At 36.5% G+C, this 23,924-nt stretch overlaps 2 protein-coding genes and 1 pseudogene across 2 annotated transcripts; 2 read left to right on the top strand and 1 right to left on the bottom strand.

The window, feature by feature from the left end:
• Positions 1 to 4,338: 4,338 nt before the first annotated feature.
• LOC148194304 (uncharacterized) lies at positions 4,339 to 4,899 on the top strand (annotated as a pseudogene).
• Positions 4,900 to 11,938: 7,039 nt separating this feature from the next.
• Positions 11,939 to 14,429, top strand: LOC124843711 (endoglucanase 17-like). Its single transcript, XM_047320515.2, has 8 exons — positions 11,939 to 12,306; positions 12,411 to 12,617; positions 12,738 to 12,938; positions 13,035 to 13,127; positions 13,224 to 13,385; positions 13,481 to 13,592; positions 13,675 to 13,838; positions 13,932 to 14,429. The coding sequence occupies exons 1-8, from the start codon at positions 12,055 to 12,057 to the stop codon at positions 14,262 to 14,264; spliced, it is 1,524 nt and encodes a 507-aa protein (XP_047176471.1). The 5' UTR covers positions 11,939 to 12,054; the 3' UTR covers positions 14,265 to 14,429.
• A 2,216-nt stretch (positions 14,430 to 16,645) lies between these two features.
• On the bottom strand, positions 16,646 to 17,782 carry LOC148194303 (uncharacterized). Its single transcript, XM_088096199.1, has 3 exons — positions 17,465 to 17,782; positions 17,269 to 17,373; positions 16,646 to 17,189 (listed from the first exon to the last, which is right to left on the bottom strand). Exons 1-3 carry the CDS (start codon positions 17,780 to 17,782, stop codon positions 16,671 to 16,673), a joined length of 942 nt encoding a protein of 313 aa, XP_087952325.1. The 3' UTR covers positions 16,646 to 16,670.
• Between the last annotated feature and the right edge of the window lie 6,142 nt (positions 17,783 to 23,924).

The following is a 23,924-nucleotide window of genomic DNA, read 5'->3' as shown; positions in this document are numbered from 1 at the left end:
CAAGCCTAAGATTTCTACACTCTTTACCAAATTCGGGGAATTGTCGATCAATATTTTTCCATTGCTTTGAATCAGCTGGATGACGAAGCAGCCCGTCAATTTTTCTCTCATCTGCATGCCATCTAAGATTTTTAGCATCTTTGGGATTCGCAAACAAACGCTTAAGTCTGGGCACTATTGGAAGGTACCAAACTACTTTCAAAGCAGATCCATTTTTTTCTATCCGACCATTATCTTCACTATTGTTTTTTGACTTGTATCGTGATAAGCCACATTTTGGACACTTTGTCAAAAATTCAAACTCTTTCCTATACAAAATGCAGTCATTGGGACAAGCATGTATCCTTTTATACTCCATACCCATTGGACAAAGAATTTTCTTCGCATCATAATTACGAGTGGGCAGTGTATTTCCATCTGGCAACATTTCATTCAACAACGTCAACAGTTCTGTAAAACTCTTATCAGTCCATCCATTGCTCGCCTTCAAATTCATGAGCCTTAACACCGCTGATAAACGTGTGAACTTAGTTGAACCGACATACAAAGGTGTTTCTGCATTAGTCGACATCGTCTCATACACATGAGCTTTGGCAAAATTTTCTGCTCCAACATCGCGGATCATGTCCTCCAATTTGTCTTCATCCGGTCGATCTTCTTCCATGGTGGAATCAGTAACATTTACACTTTGAGAGTCAGTGGGAAAATCCATTTCTTCGCCGTGCCAGATCCATGTTGTATAGCATCTTAGAAAACCATCACATATAAGATGTTCTCTAATTTGAGTTGCGTTCAACTTTCTCCCATTCAAACAGTTCACACAAGGACATCTAAACTTCACTTCATCATCAGTTCTCCCCTCATTACGTTGCGCAAATTGTATAAATTCCTCTACACCTCTCTCGTACTCAGCACTAATACATGGTAAATTACTCCAATTTCGATCCATATTCCTAAATATTACATAAATAATATTTTAAGGTTTATAAATAATACAAGAACTACAACACACATTACCAAAACTATAGCAAAAACCATTCCATACATTACCAAAACTATAACAATTTCATGCATTATCAAAATTAAAGCAAAAATTATACCATACATTACCAAAACTATAGAAACTTCATACATTATCAAAACTATAGCATTATGCAAAAACTAATGAAGAAATCACGTTAAGAATGCAAAAGGACATAAATACCTGGAAGAGGAACGGCGGCGGAGAGGGTGAAAAACGCAACACAACGGCGGCGGAGAGGGTGAAAAACGCAACGAAATCACGATTTTGATCGGGTAAAACTCGTTTTTATCGTCAAAAATGAATAATGACCGAACAATCTTGAGTTTAAACGGTGAAAAACGCAATATCTGAGATGATTGGTGGTTCGGAGAAGAAGAAAACGCGAAAACAGTGAGGCACGCGAAGAAGACGATCACTTTTCAAAGTTTTAATTTTTAACTCTGAACGGGGGAATCTACCGCGGTTCACTACTTAACCGCGGTATAATATAGGTATATGTCGCGGTTTCACGCCCAACCGCGGCATATACTGATTAAATAAATAATCCTAAATGGCATTTTTGAAATTATATTCAAACTATATGCCGCGGTTCAGCGGGCAACCGCGGTATATACCTCGAAATATTTCAAATACATATTAAATTAATTTCAGATAGGAGAATATGTCGCGGTTGCTCGTAGAACCGCGGCATATACCCCTGTAACGTCCTCAACACAACTGTCTCCCCAACTGCCTTCTAGGGAATTTCAGAAGTTACAGGGGGTATATGTCGTGGTTCTCTGGGCAACCGCGGCATATACCCCCTGTAACTTCTGAAATTCTCTGACTGGCAGAGAAGTTGAGACGTTACAGGGGGTATATGCCGCGGTTGCCCAGAGAACCGCGGCATATACCCCCTGTAACTTTTCAAATTCTCTGACCCAGTCAGCACCTGCAATAAATTGGCAGGGTATATGCCGCGGTTGTGCAGAGAACCGCGGCATATACTCTGTTATTTAATTTTTTATTCATACGTGGCGTCAAAGGCAATGGTTGACTGGAGTATATGTCGCGGTTTGGAGCAGAACCACGGCATATATGTTCGATTTATTTACAAAACTGCCACCGCGCACCATTATGCTGCGGTTTTCGTTGAACCGTGGCATAATGTGCGCTGTAAAAACCCAATTTTTTACTAGTGGTAAGTGAAGTTTGTTAACTTCAACACATTCATTTATTAATTTTGGTATATGATTCATAAGTTATTACCAATTTCAGGTGTCATTGGCAGCTACTTGTGATCTCCATACCGGAGAACAATGCTGTCTGGTTTTGTTCATTGTAGAAGTCTCCTCCCAACCCTCTTAGACATGTAGTAGATTGGTAAGAATCTCAATGTGTGGAATTTTTTGTTATATAAATGTATGCTAAAGGAATTTTTTTTAATAGTTCCCTTGCAACACATATGATGTTATCTGGGAGATCTACTTCTACAGCTAAAAAGCTTGCATGGGTTGCCCTTAAGGTTTGGTATTTTAGTCCATACTTTGTTACATTTGGTTCCATTCAAATGATTTTACTTAACATTTTATAATTATGATGATATATTGTAGTGTAATAGACAAATGGGGTCATATGAATGTGGTTACTACGTTATGTTTTGGATGATGACCATCATTCGTGCACATTACACCAGTGGATGGGAAACGGAAATATTTAGGTTTGAATTTTATTTTCTCTATAGTTTGGATTTCATATACACTAATTGAAATCATTGTGTTTTATGCAGAGATTTAATAGGACTGCTCCAATTCCAGAGAAGTCAATTCAACTTGTGAGGAAAACACTTGCTAAATATGTAATTCATTTATATAATAGTATGTAGTAGATATTAGGATATAGTAAGTTCTAAGTTTTTGATTCTAAGTTTATGTTTCTAAGTTGTTTTATGCTTTTCTACATTATTATAAGTTTAACTTTGTACATTGCATTGATTTATGCTTGAAACTTGATTTATGATTACATTAGATTGATTTATACTTCTAAGACGTTGATTTATGATTCCATTCAATATATTTATGTTTTAATATAATTTTCATTTAAAATATACGTTTTTGCATTATGCTGGACTGTTCTGGGTATAAAAATATATGCAGGCCTGTTTCTGTGGTTGGGAATGTTGCAGAAACAGACCTCATTTTAAAAAAAAAACGTACTTATATGCCTCGGTTCAGGTCATAACCGATGTCGAAAGACCACTTACGGCCTCGGTTATGGTCACACCCGAAGCAGAATGTGTTGCGTATGAGAACAGAAAAAAAAGAGTCTACTACCTCGGTTCAGGCTACAACCGAGGCAGTAGAGTGGGACATACTGCCTCGATTCCACTAAACCGAGGCATAAAGTCCTACGAAAAAAATCAAAAAAACCAAAAACTTTACTGCCTCGGGTAGAGAAAGCCGAGGCAAAATCCTCTCTTTTTATGCCTCGGTTCGCAACCGAGATCAAAAGTATTAGACCTTTTGCCTCGCCTGAATATGCCTCGGTTCGAGAACCGCTGCTAATAAAGAAAAATAACCGCTATTGTTTCCTCTGACTGTACTAGTGAATACATGGTCCATAAACGAAAAAGGTTTAGGACAAAAATAAACCCGAAACATTCTAATCTAATTTGCGTAAATAGATTAGTTTGCATATTTTAATTTGTGTGACGAGAACTGCTTTCTGATTTGTAAACAATGATCACCTGTATTGAAAAATCTAGATTGCCTACTACTATTTATGAAATATTACTATTCACATAATTCAATTTTCTAAAGACTGAATTACCTGAATTCTGATCTCTAGGAAGTAAGTCTATTTATGTAAATAAAATTCGAAAGAGTTTATTTGTATATAATTTAAAAAAAAGTAGATTTATTTTTAAAAAATCTCTACTTAGAAAAATAGTGTTAATTTTTGTTGTGAAATTGCTTTAATAGAAAATAATATTTTCAGAATAAAATTAAAAAGAAAATATAATAGATGAATGGTCAAATGTACAATAAATATATTAAAAAAAATAGCACTTGACCTGTTTTTTAATACAATACGTTGAACAAACTTATGTTCAATTACAATTTTTCTTATATTTTTTTATAATAATAATTTAAAGGGTTAAATATGTTTTTGTCCCTGAACTATCATGTTATTTTGAGTTTCGTCCATCTTCAAAAGGTTTGTTCATTTTGGTTCTCTTAGTTTGGAAACTCGTATTTTTAGTCCTTAAAAAGTAACGATATTAGATTTTCTGTGAGGTGACTATCGGTGAGCATGTGTAATGTCAACTTCCTCTCTGAAAACCCTAATCCCTCTCCCCTCCCTCCGTCGGCCTCATATCCCCTCCCTTGGAACCCCAACTCGGCGTCAAATCCACCAAACGCCCCGCCATCGTTGGCGTTGCCCTCCACTACTTCTCCCAGATCTCCCACATGCCCGCCTAGTCTAAGCTCGACTTTTGCCAATTCGTCACCGCTTGGGCCGACTCCGACCCTTGCCCCTACCGCAATCAATTCGACAACGCCCTGATTCTCGATCATTTCGATATTCGTGTCGCCAAAGGCAAGAGAATCCCTCTCCCCTAGAAGATTCTCCAACCCTCGCCCAGAATCCTCGGACACTGTCTCTTGGGGCCGTTCAACTCTCAGGACGTGAAGGACGCGGCTTCCTTCGCGGTTCACTAATTGTACGCTTGTGCCTCACATGAATTGGTACCGCAGGCCATTCTCGCCACCAGGAGTCTCATTCAGCTCAATGTGAGGACCGTAGAGGCTGCTAAGGCTAATGCTGGTTCCAACTCCAATTCCAACACACCCACCAAGGTCAAGAAGCCTTAGATTCTCTTGGTTTCCAAGTGATGATGAGTAGGAGGAGGAGACGGATAAGCGTTGCTGCTGTGTACTATTACTGTAGGTCTTCTTCGTATTGTAAGCATAATTCATGTTTTTATAATAGAAACTTCATAGCTGCATTGCCGACTCTTTTTATATATATTTTTTATTTTGTTTTCTTTTTGCTTCGTTTAGGTTATACATGTATGTTAATTTATTTTTTTCCTACCGAGTGATTAGGTAGTTGTATTGACATTCTTTCTTGATGGAATTATGTTGTGCTTCGGATGAGTGTGCGTGGTGTGGCATGTCTGATCATAATTGTGAGAGCGGCTGCAGCGGAATAATTAGCATGGAATAACAAACCAAGAACGTTTTTAATACGAACGCGTTCCTTTTAATTTCTACTAATTAAACTTACCAAGCAAATAAAAATAACAAATAGAGAGAGTAAGGTTAAGAGAAATTTGCACAGATGATTTTATCCTGGTTCCGATCTTACCAATCCTACATCCAGTCGCTTATCTCAAATCAAGATAAACAGTTCACTACTCACAAAACAATTACAAACTACAATCACAAAGAAACAATTTGTAAAAGTTTAAAAACCACATCTCTTACCCCAAGAGATGAAAGTCACTTCCCCTATAACCCACAAGCGATGAACACCTCCTTTGAATCTTCACAAAGGATGAACACCTCCTCCGAATGCTTCACGAAGGATGATAGGCTTTTAACTCAACAACAACAACACTCAATAACACTCCCTGTGAAAGTTCTCGCTCTATGCCAACACACCAAGTTCTCAAAGCCACAGCACAAGGGTTCAACAAACCCTACAACACTTATCACCGCACACTACAGATAAGATTTTTCAAAATACACTTATTTCGTATTTTGTATTTTCATATTTTAGAATGAGAGTCCCAATCAATTTATAGAGATCTCACTCAAGGATACCTCCGTTGTCAACTAATTAACATGTGATAATCAATTATCCAATTATGGTAATTAATTATGCATTTAATAAATACACAAGGGTAAAAAAAAACTTGCTTAAAAATTCTCATAATTGCTCATTATAATCAATTATGGTAAGTCATAATTAATTACTAATAATCGATTATTATAAATTGATAATTAATTATGTTGGGTATAAAATGAGGTTTTCTCATTCAAAATAAATTTTAAAGCAACCTAAGGCAAACAATGCATATAATCAAATCAAATATAAAACACATCCTATACATAAATCTACTAAATTATAAAAACTTTAATATAAAAACAAGTCTTCATGAATATCTTCCTGTAATAAGAGCACTTGAGACTTGACTTTGAGACATCATCAAAATTTTTGCTCTTTAGCTTTATGCTAACAATAACCTTGCAATTTCAATGTGGTGTGTGTGGTGCTTCTTGCCTTTAGCTTATTGTTGTACTCTCTGAAGATTAAGGAAATTGAATGTGGTCTTACTAATGAGTTATGTTTTCCTGCGGTTGGTTTTGCTATAGATTTCAGTTTGTACCTTTGATTATTATGGTGGTTTGTGCTCAGAAAATGGAGACTTATGAGAGGGAATAGTGGTGGGTGTGAAAGAGATGAGCGAAAGTTTTGAATGATTGGGAGAGAAGAACGAAGGATTTGGGAAAAACCTCACAAATACTTAATCCGATCAAAGAAGGACTATCTTTTGGATAAACTACTTTCGAAATCAAACTTAGAATGATTTTCAAAAAGTTGACAATGTTAAAAAAAATAGCAATACATTTGGCACTTTATTCTTAAAAAAAATGAATTGTCTAATTTTTCCTCTTCATCATGTTTTTCTACTTCCTTTTGTTTATAGTTCAGAGAAAAGACGGTTAGGAAGAAAAAGAAAAAAAAATAAGAAAAAGAAGAAGAAAAGATAAGAAAGGAGAAAATCATATAAATTAACAAAACTATCTTCAGTATTAAAATGTGTTAAAAAAGGATAATGTATTCTTCAAAGTTAGGAGATTAACTTTGGTTGTATATTTTCAAAGTTAATGTTCCAAAATATGGGAAGAGAAACACTCTTTAAATATAATATAGATCTTCTGCTGCGGCTGTAACATCTTAATCTACATCTAATTCTCTGTCCTTTTCGTTCTTTTCATTTTTTTTTCTTTCTTCTTTCCTTTATTCTTTTTCAACAGTCAGCAGACCGAGAACAGAGGGTCCATTTTCCCTTCCCTCTCCAACCAAATCGTTTTCTCACCATTCCTTTTCATTCTTTCTCTTTTCTGGAGTATCTTTTAAATAAAAAATCGAAAAAGCATAAAATAAAGTTTTATTATGTTTTTAAGGTTTAATTATATATTTGTTCTCTGTTTTGTAAGAAAAGTTCCAAACTAGACTTAATTTTTTTTAATTATGTCCTAATCTTTAAAAAGTTGACTTAATAATTTTGTTTTTTAAATTACTACGTTAATGATACGTTATGTATTAATTCGTATTTTTTGTATTTTAGTTTTAAATTTTTTTATTTTTTTTTCATTTTATTTTTATAAACTTTTTTGTTATTTATATGTTAAGTTTGTGGCATGACACTCTCAATGTCACCTATAAAAGAACGTCTCATAGGACAATGTCTCGTGTTAACATTAGTATTAAGTATTATTGTTTTGTATTCTATTTAATTCATGTATATGTTTTTTTATTCAATAGAGTTATAACATTTTTAAAATAGAGAAATATTATCTCTTTTTAAATTAAAATCAACTTTATTTTTTATATAAATATTACAATGATATTTTTATTAAAAATTATTTTTTAATGTATTACATTATTATATATTATTAATTCATGTATTTTATAAGATTAAAACTAATTAATAATATTTATATAAATAATGAATTGTAAATAAATATGAATATAATATTTATATAAATAATAAATTTGATAACATTATTCTATTAAAAAATAAGATTAAATTAAATAAAAAAACATATAAAAGAACTATATTATTGAAAGGGGAGCTTTGTATCCAAAAGTTGGTACAAGTTTTTGATGATGAATTGAATCATAAGTTCTTTCTTGAATAACATAATTGATGGGTAAATGTTTAAAATCATAAGTGAAGTATGTTATGTGCATATATCATATATTATATATCATATGTAGATGAACAAATTCGCTTAAACAGTTGATATACTTTTAATCGATTACATTAATAATATAATATGTTAAAGCAATTCAAAAGCAAAATAGTACTTAATCGATTACATTGGTGACCTAATCGTTTAAAATAAATAATTTGACCTAATTGATTAAGATTTTAATCTAATGGATTAAATTGCGACATAATGTCATTTTCTATATATATATATTATAAATTACGAAATTCATTTTGCAATATACTATTAAATCTTTGAGTTTGAGTACATGCACACAACAAGAGAGATTTTTTTTCTTATATAACATAGTTTTATTTTTAATTTACGTATATAGCACACTATATATAATATTTACGGGAAGAGCACGTTTTTGTAAAAGTTCAGAATTCGATTTTTGGGAAACCGAATTCTCACTTCTTATTTTGAATTTTTTTACAAAAAAGTAGGTTAGAATTCGGTTTCTCAGAAACCGAATTCTGATTTTGTTCTTTCAAAAATATATACTGAAAATCTTCAACAGTTTGCGAAAACCATCTAAGGCTTTAACAGTTTCCCAGAACCGCTGAAAGCTTAAAACGTTTTCTTTGAAGGCTTAAACGGTTTTCGAAAACCGTTGAATATATTAACTATTAACATATTTTTAAAATTTTGCTTTTAATTTAAAATTAACAAATAATTAATTTATTCTAATATTATTTAAATAATATTAGAATATGTAACATCTCAAAAATACAGTACAAAACCATATACGAGAATAATCACATATTAATAATACTACAGATCAGTTCTACAAATAACGAGATACTATTATAGCCGAACGACCTTACATAACAGTAGGGAATTAAAACCACACACTAGCTACAACTTGACCGAACGGTTTACAAAATGAACTTGTACCGATCGGTCTTACAAAAGGTGAAGCCAACAATTGACCGAACGTTCCTAAGGTTCGGCCTTCACTTCCGCCTCTTCCAATGCTTCTTCCAGCAGTTCTTCTCCTTCTGCTCACATCCACACGGATGATCATTGCAACAGGACAACAACCGAACGCACAACACAGACAAAATGATAAACAGGGTAAGCTTATGTAATTTAATTAATTCAATAACAACATACAACGTTCATAACTAAATCAACCACACTAAATCATAATTCATACGTAAGGGCATATAAAGACCGACCACTTGACTCTGACTGTCCGGACTGTATGAATCCTGTGTAGCTACGACGTTTGTGCACCTGGGTGATGTAATAACTGAGATACCCTCAACAGCTGCCACCCGAGGTTAATTTGTTCCGTCCAAGTTAACCTTATGGACTAGGACCTCCTGCCATTCCCACACCTGACTTACTCCTCTCTACGTGAGAATGAGTAATCATGGAATATCAAGATAAACGCCCGCTAAGCTTTGTCCACATTCATACTTTACCAATCAATAACCACCTTCTGAGATATTCCTCCCTGGAATACTCTTTTATAACCAAACTATTTCATTCACATCACATTTCAAATACTCTTATACTTCATCATCAATATATTCAACTAAAATAAGATCACACTTTCTCATCATAGCACAAGTACGACTAGAATAACACTTCTTAGAAACTAACATGACCGAGCGTTATTTACGAATTTATCCACTTCAATAAACAGACCCCTAAGAGTTCAAACTGGACGCCACGAAGCCTAGGCTGAGTACTAAGACTCTAGGCCGAACACCTTTTAAAGACCAACACTATTTGACACCCAATACTAATACTGATGAGAAACTAAGAAGTAATGAACATTGTCGAGTTTGGCTGAAGACTCTTATTCTAAAAAACGGTAATAATAGATTACTGAAACGAGACCCAGCGCTTGGTTTAAGACCGAGCCCTCTAGAAAATCGTACACTATTAAACAAGCGCTGGTCCAATACCAAGTACTTATCAGGAACAAGCGCTACTGAGATCGAACGCTTGGTCCAAGACCGAGAACTAATAAACTTACATAAAACGAATGAATATATATATATATATATATATATATATATATATATATATATATACACAATTGCGCCACACTTATTTTTAATGAAAAATAACGATAACGCCTACGACTTTAAGTAGTATAGAATACATTAACTAAATTGTTTAGGAAGCCTAAAGGAGAACTACACTTAGGTTGAACGCTCATTTACATATATCTAATATTATAAAACGATCTTCGAACGAAATTCTCTCCAGAAGAAGAATTTAGTATAGACAGACGCTCAAAGGAAAACTGAACAGCTAATATTGTCTCTCGGTCACAGTTTACCTAATTCTACAAAGTATTACAGAATGACTCTTAGACAATATCCCTAAAACATGAGAGATCAGTTAAGACCATGCAGTTCCATGAAAAATCGAACGATCACTAATGACGCTCGACCATACTATAACATTTAATCAAAATACTACAGTTTGAAGATCAAAACCTATCTCAACTCAGTTCACACCATTTATCAATCATCCATCCACACATCCAAACAAGCAGTAACACGCATATTTCATACTCATCAAATAATCAAACAACGTATCATGCAAACATACAAACGTTCAAAACAAGAATCTTAATCAAATTATATAAGCTTCCCTTACCTCTAACCGTAACCGAACGCTCACAGATGCATAATAGAGCTCACCACTACCAAAGACTTTATGTTCGACAGTCACGTTTTAGGAATACTAAACCAAACAGAAAACCAGAAACACTCAGAATAATACGATTCGCTCAGGCGACCAGAAATAGGGGTTTGCATGCAAGAATAAACGATCGTGCTAAAGAGAAAGAAACTCACCGGCTTAGAACCACAAACTGATCGGTTTAAACGAAAGCTCTTGACGTTAGGAGAGTTCAAACGGTGCCTGAGAGGTGATCAGAAGAAGAGAAGATGAGATTTTCTTAGAGAGAAAGTGGAGATGATAGAGAGAAGGAGGAAATTCAGAAGGTTGAAGATGAATGGTGCATGCAGAGAAGTGACACGAAAATTTGAAAGTTTCAGTTTTACTCCTACCGTCAAAATCATTCGTCTAATCTCCATCACACACTTTTCTTCCACTTTTTGAATTTCGGACGCCCCTTTCGCTTACACATGTACTCCACTAAGTTGAGATTTTTATGGTTCTAACAGAATAAATTAATTATTTGTTAATTAAAAATAAAACTATGTTATATAAGAAAAAAAAATCCACAACAAGAAGCACTATTGGAGGATTCAAGCAACATTTGTGAAAGAAATCACCAAGAACTCTCCGAGGTATGAAAAAGGCAATAAGAACGGTGATATATACATAATTGAGTGTGTTTTCAGGTTCCATTGACATTGTTTTTGACTTGTAACCTTAGTTGGGTAGGCAAGGTTGGAGAGAGTGAGTGTAGTCCTCTCTTAGGTCACTTTGTTTTGTGTTTAACTGTTGGTGAGGATACAAATTGAGTGTTATCTTTTGTATTTTAACTCAAATCTTTATTAGTAAATTTTCTTTTAATTAAAGTTGTTGAAAAAGACTGAATATAGGCTCATTCAAATAGCGGTATAAATCTTGGTATCCTTTAATCTTGTTCTTACATTTTGTTTTACTTAATTAAAATACTTTTATTTAGTGATTTCAAGATTCAATGTTTCAAAAATAACTGTGAAACTTATTTTTAAAATCCAATTGACATAGGAACAACATTTCTAACATAAATTAAGTATGATATTTGAGAAAAAACATTGTCCTGTTAGTATTATATGTTACTTACACATAAAAACATATAACTTTTTTTTTTCCAAAATTTTAGTTTAAAATAGTTTGATCAGTTAGAGAGGAGAAAATGGAAATAAAAGAAAAGGCAAAACATAAGAGTGTAGGAGTAGGATGTGGAGCTAATTATTGTTGTATTGTAACGAAGCAGGGCCTTAGAGAGGCCGCAGCAGCTTTTGCTTTATAAAAATCAGAGACTGAACGTCAAAACAGCACACACTCTTGACAGTGTGAATTGCAGGTTAGTGTTTGGTCGTTTCACATTCCCTCTTCAAAATGACTTTCTCCCTTTCCCTCACCATTCTGCTACCCCTTCTCTCTGTTTTTCTGCTACATGCAAATGCCTCACCACTCCATTACAATCACCCCATTCACCATCGCCACCCTCGTTTTGCCACTCATGACTACAGAGATGCTCTCACCAAATCCATTCTCTTCTTTGAAGGCCAGAGGTCAGGGAAGCTCCCTCCTAACCAGAGAATGTCTTGGAGGAGGGACTCTGGTCTTTCTGATGGCGCCGCCCTGCGTGTATGTCTATATCTAACCATCTCACAGTCGTCCCAACTCTCACATTGCCATGCTTTTCTTTTTTGTGTATTTGGTTGCTTATTTTAGTGTTAATATAAATGCAGGTTGATTTGGTCGGCGGGTACTATGATGCTGGGGACAATGTCAAATTTGGCTTCCCCATGGCCTTCACCACCACCATGCTCTCATGGAGCGTTATTGAGTTTGGTGGGCTTATGAAAGGTGAGTTGCAGAATGCCAGAGTGGCCATTCGCTGGGCCACTGATTATCTTCTCAAAGCTACTGCACATCCCAACACCATTTATGTTCAGGTCAGTTACACACTCTTGCGTATTTTACCTTTTTATTTTCTTATAAAAATGGAGTCAGTCTTCTTTAGGGAGAGAATGGGAAACTTAGATTCTGATCTTGGTTTGGATTGGCTTTTGCAGGTGGGGGATGCTAAGAAGGACCATTCTTGTTGGGAGAGACCAGAGGACATGGACACTCCAAGAAGTGTGTTCAAAATAGATGCAAACACACCTGGTTCAGAAGTTGCCGCTGAAACTGCTGCAGCTCTTGCAGCTGCTTCTCTGGTTTTTAGAAGAACTGACCCCACATACTCAAAAGTTTTAGCCAGAAGGGCCATCAGGGTAAGCCTTCGGTTCAGTTTTCAGAAGCAATTTTCGGAAGAGAAAATTGTTCTCCACTAAATCTGAAGACTGTATGTATTTTGTTTGTGGGTTTAGGTATTCCAGTTTGCTGATAAATACAGAGGATCCTACAGCAATGCCTTGAAACCCTTTGTGTGCCCCTTCTATTGCTCTTACTCTGGTTATCAGGTAACCTTTCAACCGTTCCAGATTCTTTAGGGATGTTCAGTTTAGCAAGAGGAGACATACTCATTACTCAAATTCTTTTGGTGAATGATATGGTAGGATGAGCTGTTGTGGGGTGCTGCCTGGCTGCACAAGGCTACCAAGAATCCAATGTACCTAAACTACATTAAAGTTAATGGCCAGATCCTTGGGGCTGCAGAGTTTGACAACACCTTTGGGTGGGATAACAAGCATGCCGGAGCAAGAATACTTCTCTCCAAGGTCCATATCTCATCACATGTATTCTTGACTATGCTGCAAACAAAACTAGAAACGTAATGATTTAAAATTTACAGTTTTTTTTTTCATGGTTTTAGGAATTCCTGGTTCAAAGGGTACAATCCCTCCATGACTACAAGGGGCATGCGGACAATTTCGTTTGTTCTCTAATTCCTGGGACCTCTTTCTCTTCCACCCAGTATACACCAGGTGAAGTTCATTTTTACTCGGTAGCAGTGGAAACTGTGTCTAAGTGGTCCAAATTGTAACGGTTACTTTCTTGTTATACTAGGTGGGCTACTTTTTAAGATGAGTGATAGCAACATGCAGTACGTCACATCCACCTCCTTCCTGCTGTTAACATATGCGAAATACTTGACCTCAGCTCATACGGTTGTTAACTGTGGCGGAATGGCAGTAACACCAAAGAGGCTCCGGTCAATAGCTAAGAAACAGGTTGGGGAAAAAGAAAAAAAAAACGTAACTTGCAGCATCTGTTTATCTGCCATAGTCATTTGGAGTTGATTATTTTAATTATTCTATTTGCAGGTAGATTACTTGCTTGGAGACAACCCCTTAAAGATGTCGTACATGGTGGGGTATGGTGGAAGATACCCAAGAAGGATACACCACAGGGGTTCATCTCTACCGTCCATGGGTGTACACCCTGGAAAGATCCAATGTCGTGCAGGCTTTAGTGTGATGAATTCACAATCCCCGAACCCAAACATTCTAGTGGGGGCTATTGTGGGTGGACCGGACCAACATGATAGGTTCCCAGATGAACGGTCAGATTATGAGCAATCAGAGCCAGCCACATACATAAACTCACCCCTTGTAGGAGCACTGGCGTATCTAGCTCACTCGTTTGGTCAAATCTAGACTCCAACTAATTTGAGACAACCAGTAAGCCTTGTAAACTCGTTCACAATGTAACCATATTGCTGCCACGCTTATGTACGTGTATGTATGTATGTTCTGTCCAGTGATAGTGTGTTCAACTTCTCAAGAAATTGAAACTAAGTTACCAGTGTTTTGTTTTTGCTATTTCAGTTCCTAAACATAAATTTAAAAAAAAAAAAGGAGCATACAGTAAAAGTGTGAAGATGGAAAAGGAGTATTTGACCGTTGAAAATGAGGGTGATTGAAGTTAAGGGTGTATGACAAGTGTCAGCGATGACAGAAGTAGGACTTCAGCTTTTTCTTTAAGGAGGGAACTTCCCCAAAAGTGGAACACAACGCTTGCTTCCAATGACGACGTTTCACCAATTCACGTTTCATATGTGTGTAGATCTAAATTTTTACTACATTTAAACGTGCGTTTCACAAGCGAGTCCGTGGGAAATTTTACGTCCATTTATAAATTTACGCGGAAGCTACAGTTCGTAGTAAGTCCTACCCATAAAAAATTGGAAAATTTAAAACTAACACATTTAAAAATCTGTTAAATTACAAGCTTCAAAAGCTAACTAGTTATTTGTGCTTTCTTTCTCTTAAAAATTTTGCTATTCAAAACTCATTCTCTCTTCAGTTAAAGGAAAGGATATAGGTGTTTTATTATTTAAACATAAAAACCCACAAATGGTACCATATGTAATAATTTTTTAGTTTGACTTCTCTAAAATTGGAAAATGCATTTTTATGAGGTAAAGTTACTTATGGGCATTGTAACATATGAAAAATAAAATAAAATCTTATTATTATTATAATAAATAAAATAAAAGTAAAGCAACTAAAAGAAAGGGGAGGATAAACATCATCCTCGCCAGATTTTTTTCTATCTCGCGAGCACATACAAGCTCTCTTATCTGTTCCTTCTTTTCCATTTTACACCTTCAATCTTCAGTAATTTTTAGAAATTGATCAATAAGCTAAAAAGTATTTTGAATTGATCAAATTTTAAAACGGAATAAGTTTATTCTAATGAAATCATCTTTTTTAGTTTTCATGTTGTTTTTATCATCAACTTTAATTGAAACAATTGAGAGAAATGATTCCCAAAGCCTAATATATCATATACTAAAACTCTGTCCTGTTTGGACACTTTGCACTTTGTCTCTAGTTGGGAGTAACTCAATCGGCTGAGTTGTGGAGTTTTAACTTTGAAAAAAGTTATTTTAAAGTAAGAGAAGTTAGTAAATCTTTAGAAATATTATTTATTAAATTTTGTTAGTAGTAATGTTGTGATATTGAACCCTGTGGTATAATGGGTTAACCCTTATATGGTTATCTCGATCCCTTTAATTGGATTTATATTGTTACATATCTTGTGAGTGATGGTGAAGATAGTGTGAAATTTGTGAGATGACAAATTTATATATGTTATAAAGATTTCAACACTCCTATTTACTCAAACCTATTATTTTTCCTATAACAGAGAAAAGTTTCACAAAAGTTTGAAGATGAGGAAAAGATAAAAAAAAATTTCACACCAAGGCATCTCATAGACTCTTATAGACGTATAAAAAAAAGCTAGAACTCAAGGAAAACAACTTGATTGGATGGGGGACAATGTTTGGAATGGTCTTCTGGAAAAGTGGAACATGCCACTTCATAGACAAACACTACAAAAAAGTAGGGCATTACCGAAGGCCAGAAGCCCTCGGAAAATGCCAAAAGCCGTCGATAATGGGTGTTTACCGAAGGCCTATCGGCGGCCAAAAATCCTTCGGTAAATCCCCTGTCGCTAACCATTACCGAGGGCTTTCGCCCTTCGGTAATTACCGAGGGCCAGAAGCCTTCGGTAATTACCGAAGGGCAAAAGCCCTCGCTAATTACCGAAGGGCAAAAGCCTTCGGTAATTACCGAAGGGCGAAAGCCCTCGGTAAGTTCCGAAGGGCAAGAGCCCTCGGTAATGAGCATACGATGGTATTTACCGAAGGGCGAAAGCCTTCGGTAATGGCCATACGAGGGCATTTACCGAAGGGCAAAAGCCTTCGGTAAAATGCAGGGCAGGTTTCAGCAAAATGGTTTTTCTTGTGCAACCCAGACCTGTATAACAAATTTCAATTACAAACAGACCTGCATAACAGTTTTCAAACACATACAAACATGCATAATGTGCATCTCAAAGAAACAATCAATGATCAATATCCAATGCACATCAAATAATCCACAAGACATCCATTAATGTATAAATAATGTATGGGGTAGTTCAAACATAAAACAATGTAACACAAGGATGTTGTAACATCCAAAGTCTGTAAGTACATCTAACATTGAAATGATATCAACTGAAAATGTTCTAATATCCAAATGTTTGTCTAACAAGTAATAAGAAAATGAAACCTAATAATGTACATAACTATCATCAGAATGATTTTCATCATCCTGCTCCTCTATTGATGGCTGGACTGGTGTGGGTTGGACTGATGAGGGTTGGACTGAAGTGGGCTGCTGAGTGGCAGCAGGTGATGAGGAGGCTCGTGGCTGGGTCAGAGGGATATTTTGTACTTCCTGTGAGGTTTCAGGCAAGACTCTCATGATCAGGGCCTTGAAGTTCGTAAACTCTGTTCTGAGATCAGTGATCTCCTGGTCACGTTGATGGAGTTCCTGCCTCAGGCGAACAACCTCGTCAGGAGTAGTGGTGGAAGAAGAAGGCTGGTGCTTCAGAGTACCTCCTCTGGATGCTGTATAGTTTGCAGCAAGCTGTCCCGCACCATATACTCGTCCCTTTTTCTTCCCACCAACGATGTCGATCCAGCACTGTGTCCTACGGATGTCATCATCTGCATTACTGGCATCATCCGGTGTAGGAGCTGACTCATGTTCAGATCTAACCTGTGAAAGTCTCGTAGAAAAGTCTTCCTGTTGAAACATTAAAAGCAATGTCAGAGAACGATAGTATAACAGAAATAAAAAATTAGTAATAGTGTTATTTGCTTACATGAGTCTTCCGAGATCTTTCATCAACAAATTGATTAGTTCCCTTCCGAACATGAGTCTGTGCAAAGACCTCATCAACATGGACCGCCCGTCCTAGAGCCTGTGCCTGTAACATAATTAAGAATTACAAGCGTACATATGAAATACAATATACATAACTTGTGTATGAAAGAAAAAGTTATGTAATGAGATTATACCATACGAATGACATGCTCATGAATGGTGATCGACCCACCAGTATGCAGGGTGCCACCCCTTTCAGACGCTCTGTTCTGCTGGGCTTTGGCACACTTATTGCGGAACTCTACTATATTCCAATGGGCCAGTAAAGAGTTCCAAATGTGCTCACCCAGCCAGTTAGGGCGCTGTGCTGCATTCCGGGCATCCCTAAACATCTCTGACAGCCGATGAGATGCTTTCATGTGGAAATTTCTGTGTATCTGAGTTTCATGTTCAGGTTTCCACTGCACCTTCATCTGTAACATTAAAGAGAACAAACATTGATTACAGAACATACTAAAATAAGAGGGACAATTAGTTTAGTGGATTGTTCACCTGAAAACGCTCCCAGAATGCCTTTCTGTCGTCGTGAGGTATTGCTCCCCAAGTAGGCCATGGACTTAAAAACTGTTGCTTTATTGAACGTGTGATGGCCTGGGAAGCAACCCTAGATGGAATAAACCTGCATAACAAAACTCATTTCAATTACAATATGGTTTAAACATCAAATGATATCAACAGATTATAAACTTACCCTTTACCATAGGGCTCAATCCATGGTCGATCATGGAGGGGCGGGTCAACATCTTCAGCATCACCACTTGAATCTGGATCACCAAGTGGTGTGACAGTCTTAGAAGGAGGTACAGAAGATGAGGACGGTATAGAAGTAGGGTCAGGGAGAGGAGTGGGGGTAATAACAATAGGGGGAGGAGTGGGGGTGGCAATAATAGGAGGAGGAAGAGGGTCTGCTGTAGGGGTTGTAGAAGGGTGTGCTGCAGGAGGAGGAGAAGGGTCTACTGCAGTGGTAGTAGAAGGGTGTACTGCAGGAGGAGGAGTAGGGTCTACTGCAGGTGTAGGAGTCTGTATACTAGGGGTAGGAGAAGGCCCAACACATGATGTACTACCGGGAGCAGGGGTAGGTAGTCTAGCAGGCACCCTAAGTACATACTTTGGTGCCTGCCGTTGCCTCTTTGTAGGCCTTGCTACCCCTTTTCCTTTATCAGGACGCTCTGAACCTTGTCCTGTCATTACTGCACTCAAATGGTTACAAATAAAGCGAAAAAAATATAAACAAATAAAGAAGGATGAATTGTTTTCAAAGTCAATGTATAAGTAATTGCAAACAACTTAAAGATGGTATTTTAGATAATGGTAATGAAATGATAGTCCAATTTGCTACAATAGATGTTCAACATTCAATCATCGTCATCATCATCATCATCTTCATCTTCATCTTCATCTTCAGCATCGTCTTCTTCTTCTTGTTCTTCTTCTTCATCGTCATCATCACCATCATCTTCTTCTTCTTGTTCTTCTTCATCTTCTTCTTCTTCTTCTTCTTCTTCTTCTTCTTCCTCTTGTTCTTCATGACCTTGTATTGTTGCTTCTAATTCATCTCCATCACCATTAGGGTCGACCAATGCGGTTATACGTTCAACTTCGATAATTTCTTGTGATTGTGACATTTGGTCAAGTTGGTAGGCTACATCTTCCTCAACTTCGTTTGAGTCTATGCGACCTCTAGGCTTCGTTTGTATTGCTACGGCCCAACCACGCTTGTCAATATTGCGAAATGGTGGATATGGCACATAATAAACCTGTCTGACATTAGATGGTAGAATGAAAGGATCAAAAGGCCCATATCTTAATCTCTGGTTCAGTTCGACAATATTAAAGCGTGGATCGACTCTAGTACCAGCTCTAGAAGGATCAAACCATTCACAATAAAACAGTACCACTCTGTTTGGAGAAGTAGTGCTGTTGTACTCTAACTCATATATTTTATGAATGATGCCGTAGAAATCATCATAAGACCCCTCTGTTAGGCCCTTGACATACACACCACAATTTGATGTTTTCTTTCCTTTAGACCATTCATGTGTATGGAATTTGTAACCATTGATGAAGTAAGTGTGCCATTCTTTGACACATCTCATTGGCCAATTGGAGAGATGTCTTAACTCTTGAACCGTGGGAGTTAATGCCTGATTAAAAACCTACAAAGGTACTAACAAAATTATAAAAACAACAGTCAAATTAACCTTGCTCTAAACGAAGGACAAAACTACGGACCTGATTTCTAAACCAATGGGGAAACTCAGAGTGTATTCTAGCAGAAGTATTTCCTTCTGTGACTTGCTCAGCCACAACAAATGAGCTGGTACAAATGAAATTAATTAGTCTATAACAATTAAACCTTTTGATAGATTAGAGATGGATGATGACATACTCAAGGTACGGCTTGACTTCACTGCAATTGATCAAGACATGGACATGAGCGGAGTTGAATTCAGCATCAGTTAACCAATGAGTGAATTCTTTCCCTGCGTGACGGCCTGATTGTCGGAAAACTGATAATGCACCTTCACGTGGTTCAACTTGCCATTGCATTTCATTTCTGACATGAGTGGGAGACAACATGAAGTTCTTGAAATAATGTGAACAAAAATAAGTTGTCTCTCTGTGCAAGTAAGCTGCACAAATTGAGCCTTCCACTCTAGCTTTATTTTTAACTGACCGTTTGGATTCTCCCATAAACCTTTCAAAGGGATACATCCACCTGTACTGCACGGGTCCCCCAAGCCAAGCTTCATATGCAAGATGAATTGGAATGTGCTCCATTGAATCAAAGAATGCAGGAGGGAATATTCTTTCCAATTTGCAGAGAATAATCGGGATATTTTCATCCATCTTTTTAAGGGAATCTTCCTTTAGTGTCGTGCAACACAAATCTTTAAAGAAGTTACTGATTTCTATCAGTGGATGTAACACGTGCATTGGCAAACAACTGAACGCAAGAGGGATGAAAGTCTCCATGAATACATGACAATCATGACTCTTCAACCCTTGAATAGTACCGTTCTGAACATTGGCACATCTGGACAAGTTAGAAGCATATCCATCTGGCATTCTAAGCTCCTTGATCCATCCACACACTATTCTTGTCTCGTCTTTTGACATGGTGTAATTTGCTTTTGGTTTAAATAATCGGCCGTTACCTTGTGCCTTCAACTCTAAGTCTTTTCGTGCACAATACAAAGGTAAATCTTTTCTTGCTTTCTCATTATCTTTTGTCTTACCTTTAACATCCATGACTGTGTTGAAGACATTGTCAAAGAAATTTTTTTCTGTGTGCATCACATCGATGTTGTGTCTTAGCAAGTTGTCCTTCCAATACGGAAGTTCCCAGAATATGCTTCTTTTAGTCCAATTATGCCATTCCCCAAACCCTTCTAGCCTATTCTGACCATATTCAGTGACTTTTGGATAGTCTTTCACTCTTCTCCACACGTGTGATCCAGTCAACTTTGGCGGGGGCATATCCGTTTCAACTTGTCCTTTTCGAAATGCCTTTTTGTTTCTTCTAAAGGGGTGGTCAATGGGCAAGAACCGTCGATGGCAGTCAAACCAACTACTTTTCCGACCATGACTCAATTGGAATGACTTTGTATGTTCCATGCAATGTGGACAAGCTAATCGACCATGTGTGCTCCAACCAGATAACATGCCGTACGCTGGGAAGTCATTAATAGTCCACATCAAGGCTGCCCTCATAAGGAAATTTTGCCTCCTTGAAACGTCATACGTCCAAACACCATTCCATAACTTCTTCAAATCATCAATCAAAGGCTCCAAGTAAACATCAATCAATGATTTGGGATTAGATGGACCTGGTATTATACACGATAAAAACATGTAAGGCTTTGTCATGCACATCTCAGGTGGTAGATTGTATGGTGTAACTATCACGGGCCAACATGAATACGATGATGCAGACGCCTGAATGTACGGGGTAAACCCATCAGAGCATAGACCAAGTCTGACGTTACGCGGTTCACTAGCAAAGGATGGATGTTTACGATTGAAGTGCTTCCAAGCTTCACCATCAGAAGGATGACGCAAAAGTCCCGGAGTTTTGATACCATCATGCCATGTCATGTGTTCTGCTGTTTGCATTGAAGTAAACAATCTTTGTAATCTTGGAATTATAGGTAAGTAGAACATGGACTTTAATGGAATTGGTTTTTTTTGCCTCCGTCCAGCATGCATTGTCTGATATCGAGGTGCGCCACAAAACTTGCATTCCACCAACAATGCATCATTTTTGCCACTGTCATTGTCATAGAATAACATACATCCATTAACACAACAATCAATCTTCTTCACATCCAATCCCAACTTTGAAACACATTTTTTGGCTTGGTAATAATTCTTCGGCATCAAATTGTTTGGTGGTGTCAAATCTAACATCAGTTTTGTATAGAAGTCCACTGCTTGAATGGGAACGTTCCAATTAGATTTGCCAGCCATGAGTCTAATGCACACTGACAATTTTGACTCAGATGAACCTTCAAATACAGGTAGATTTGCCTCTGTCAGTAAATTGTAAAACCTCTGCGTCGTTTCATTTGGAGGCTCTTCATCATGACTATCGTTTGCTTCTGCAGCATGGTGACGAAGAGCATGGTCGACCATCTCTTGCATGTAGGCAAATTGATCTATCTCACATGTATGTACAACAGTATTCGAACCTGAAGCAAGCCGTTTTTCAGCTGCAGTGGAGGTCGAAGGAATTTCTTCACCATGAAATGTCCAGACCGTGTAATTAAGCATGAACCCTTTTTGGTAAAGGTGAACTTTGACGACTTCATCTTTCAGAATGCTTGTACATTCGCACTTGATGCATGGACATCGAATCCCTCCATCAAGGGCATAATATTGATATCGTCGTGCCGTCTCCACGAACTCTTCAACTCCCATGACAAAAGATTCTTTCAAACCTCTCCTTCCACTATAACAACGGTCGTACATCCATCCATGATGGTTGGGAAAATGGGCCATGTTCTGTGACAAGCCAAACAAATACAAACTTAGCCAAAACAGCAACACTCCATGTGACATAAGTAATAAACCTATTACTACTGAAGTCGAACATGGAAGGCAATTTCAACACTATGGTCATAGGCATTCAATAAGGGCATGCAAAGACAAGTCCTCAGTATTGAAATGCATTAAACATCCTAAGGGGTTGTGTATTAAAGTTGGACGAGACAACTTATTACACCTGAAGTTCTCTTGTCTAGAGTACTTCCACATATTTTGTACGTTCTAAGTGTTTATAGTATTTTTACCCTTCTCATTTCATTGAGAATGTGTGTAGTACCATAGGATTTTAAATGACTACTTAACTTAATCAAGTTGTAGCCTAATAAATGAAAGACAATATACATGAACATACAATATAAAGATGAACATAATTTAGGCGATCAAATATCTATAGAAGCATGGATATATAATACATATAAACATAATTGAGGCAATGAAATAGCTATAAAAGTATGTACTGACAATCACATTAGTTAAAATACCCAAAGTATTTATGTTCTAAAAACTCAAACTTTGAGTTTAAGGTAATTCTTTGCTTTTGACATGTTTCCTAGCTTCATTCCACTACTACTTTACACATGGTAGGATGTTCACATTACTTCAAATAAGTGTACATTAGGTGTGGTTGCAAATTCTCACCTTTTAAGCACACTTTTATACCTTCCAACTACTCAAAATTTTAGTTGTACCTAATTCTTTGCTTTTAAATAGTTTCCTAGGTTTATTTCACTACTTTAGACATGTTAGGATGTTCACATTACTTAAATTTAGTCTACATTAGTTGTATTTGCAATTGTTCACCCTTTCAACACACTTTTTAGGTGCTAAATACTAAAACTTTTAGTTTTAGGTTATTATTTGTTTTTCAGTACTTTCCTACCTAGATTTCACTAAGTTATACTTGTTAGGATGTTTACATACCTTAGAATGAGTCTACATTAGGTGAAATGACAATTTCTCACCTTATAAGTACACTTTTATAGGTACTAAAAAATGAAACTTCTAGTGTTAATTTTGGTTTAAAAATGCTGCATAATTGGCTGTAGCAGCTGTGACTTGAAGCATCTGCTTCTTTGTGTGCATTGTGAATGTTTGAAAAAGTGTATTTGACCATTTTAAACTTGTGTGCACTGTTCATTTGGTCACATTTTAGCCTACATGCAAAATCACTTCCAAAACCGTTAATTTTGCTTAAATTTGGAAGTGAATTAGTGATTTTCGAGTGTACTATGATTCCTTGTTGTTTCAATGTTTAAACACCTTTAAATTGATGATATAAAGTTGCTTGAATCATCACTTAAGCTTTACAAACACTGCCAATCATTTTTGGGTTTGAAAGCACACTTTTAAAGTCCATTTTCTGGTGCAGCATACATTCTTAGTGCTGTTTGATTTTGTATACTTTGTATTTTCGAATTGTGCCCTCATATCTATCTTTCTTTTATGTTTTAAAACTTGTGTATATAGTTGTTTTACTGTTTTGGTTAATGCTTTAATATTATGACAACTTTTAGTGTATTCTACTAACTAGTTTTAGGTTCTAGGGTG

The sequence above is a fragment of the Vigna umbellata genome, chromosome 8 (genome assembly GCF_029865625.1).
Source record: "Vigna umbellata cultivar VRB3 chromosome 8, Vumbellata_1.0, whole genome shotgun sequence".
In the NCBI taxonomy this organism is placed as follows: domain Eukaryota; kingdom Viridiplantae; phylum Streptophyta; class Magnoliopsida; order Fabales; family Fabaceae; genus Vigna; species Vigna umbellata.
The sequence above is the reverse complement of the archived record's forward strand: the minus strand, read 5'-3'. Positions and strand labels throughout refer to the sequence as shown.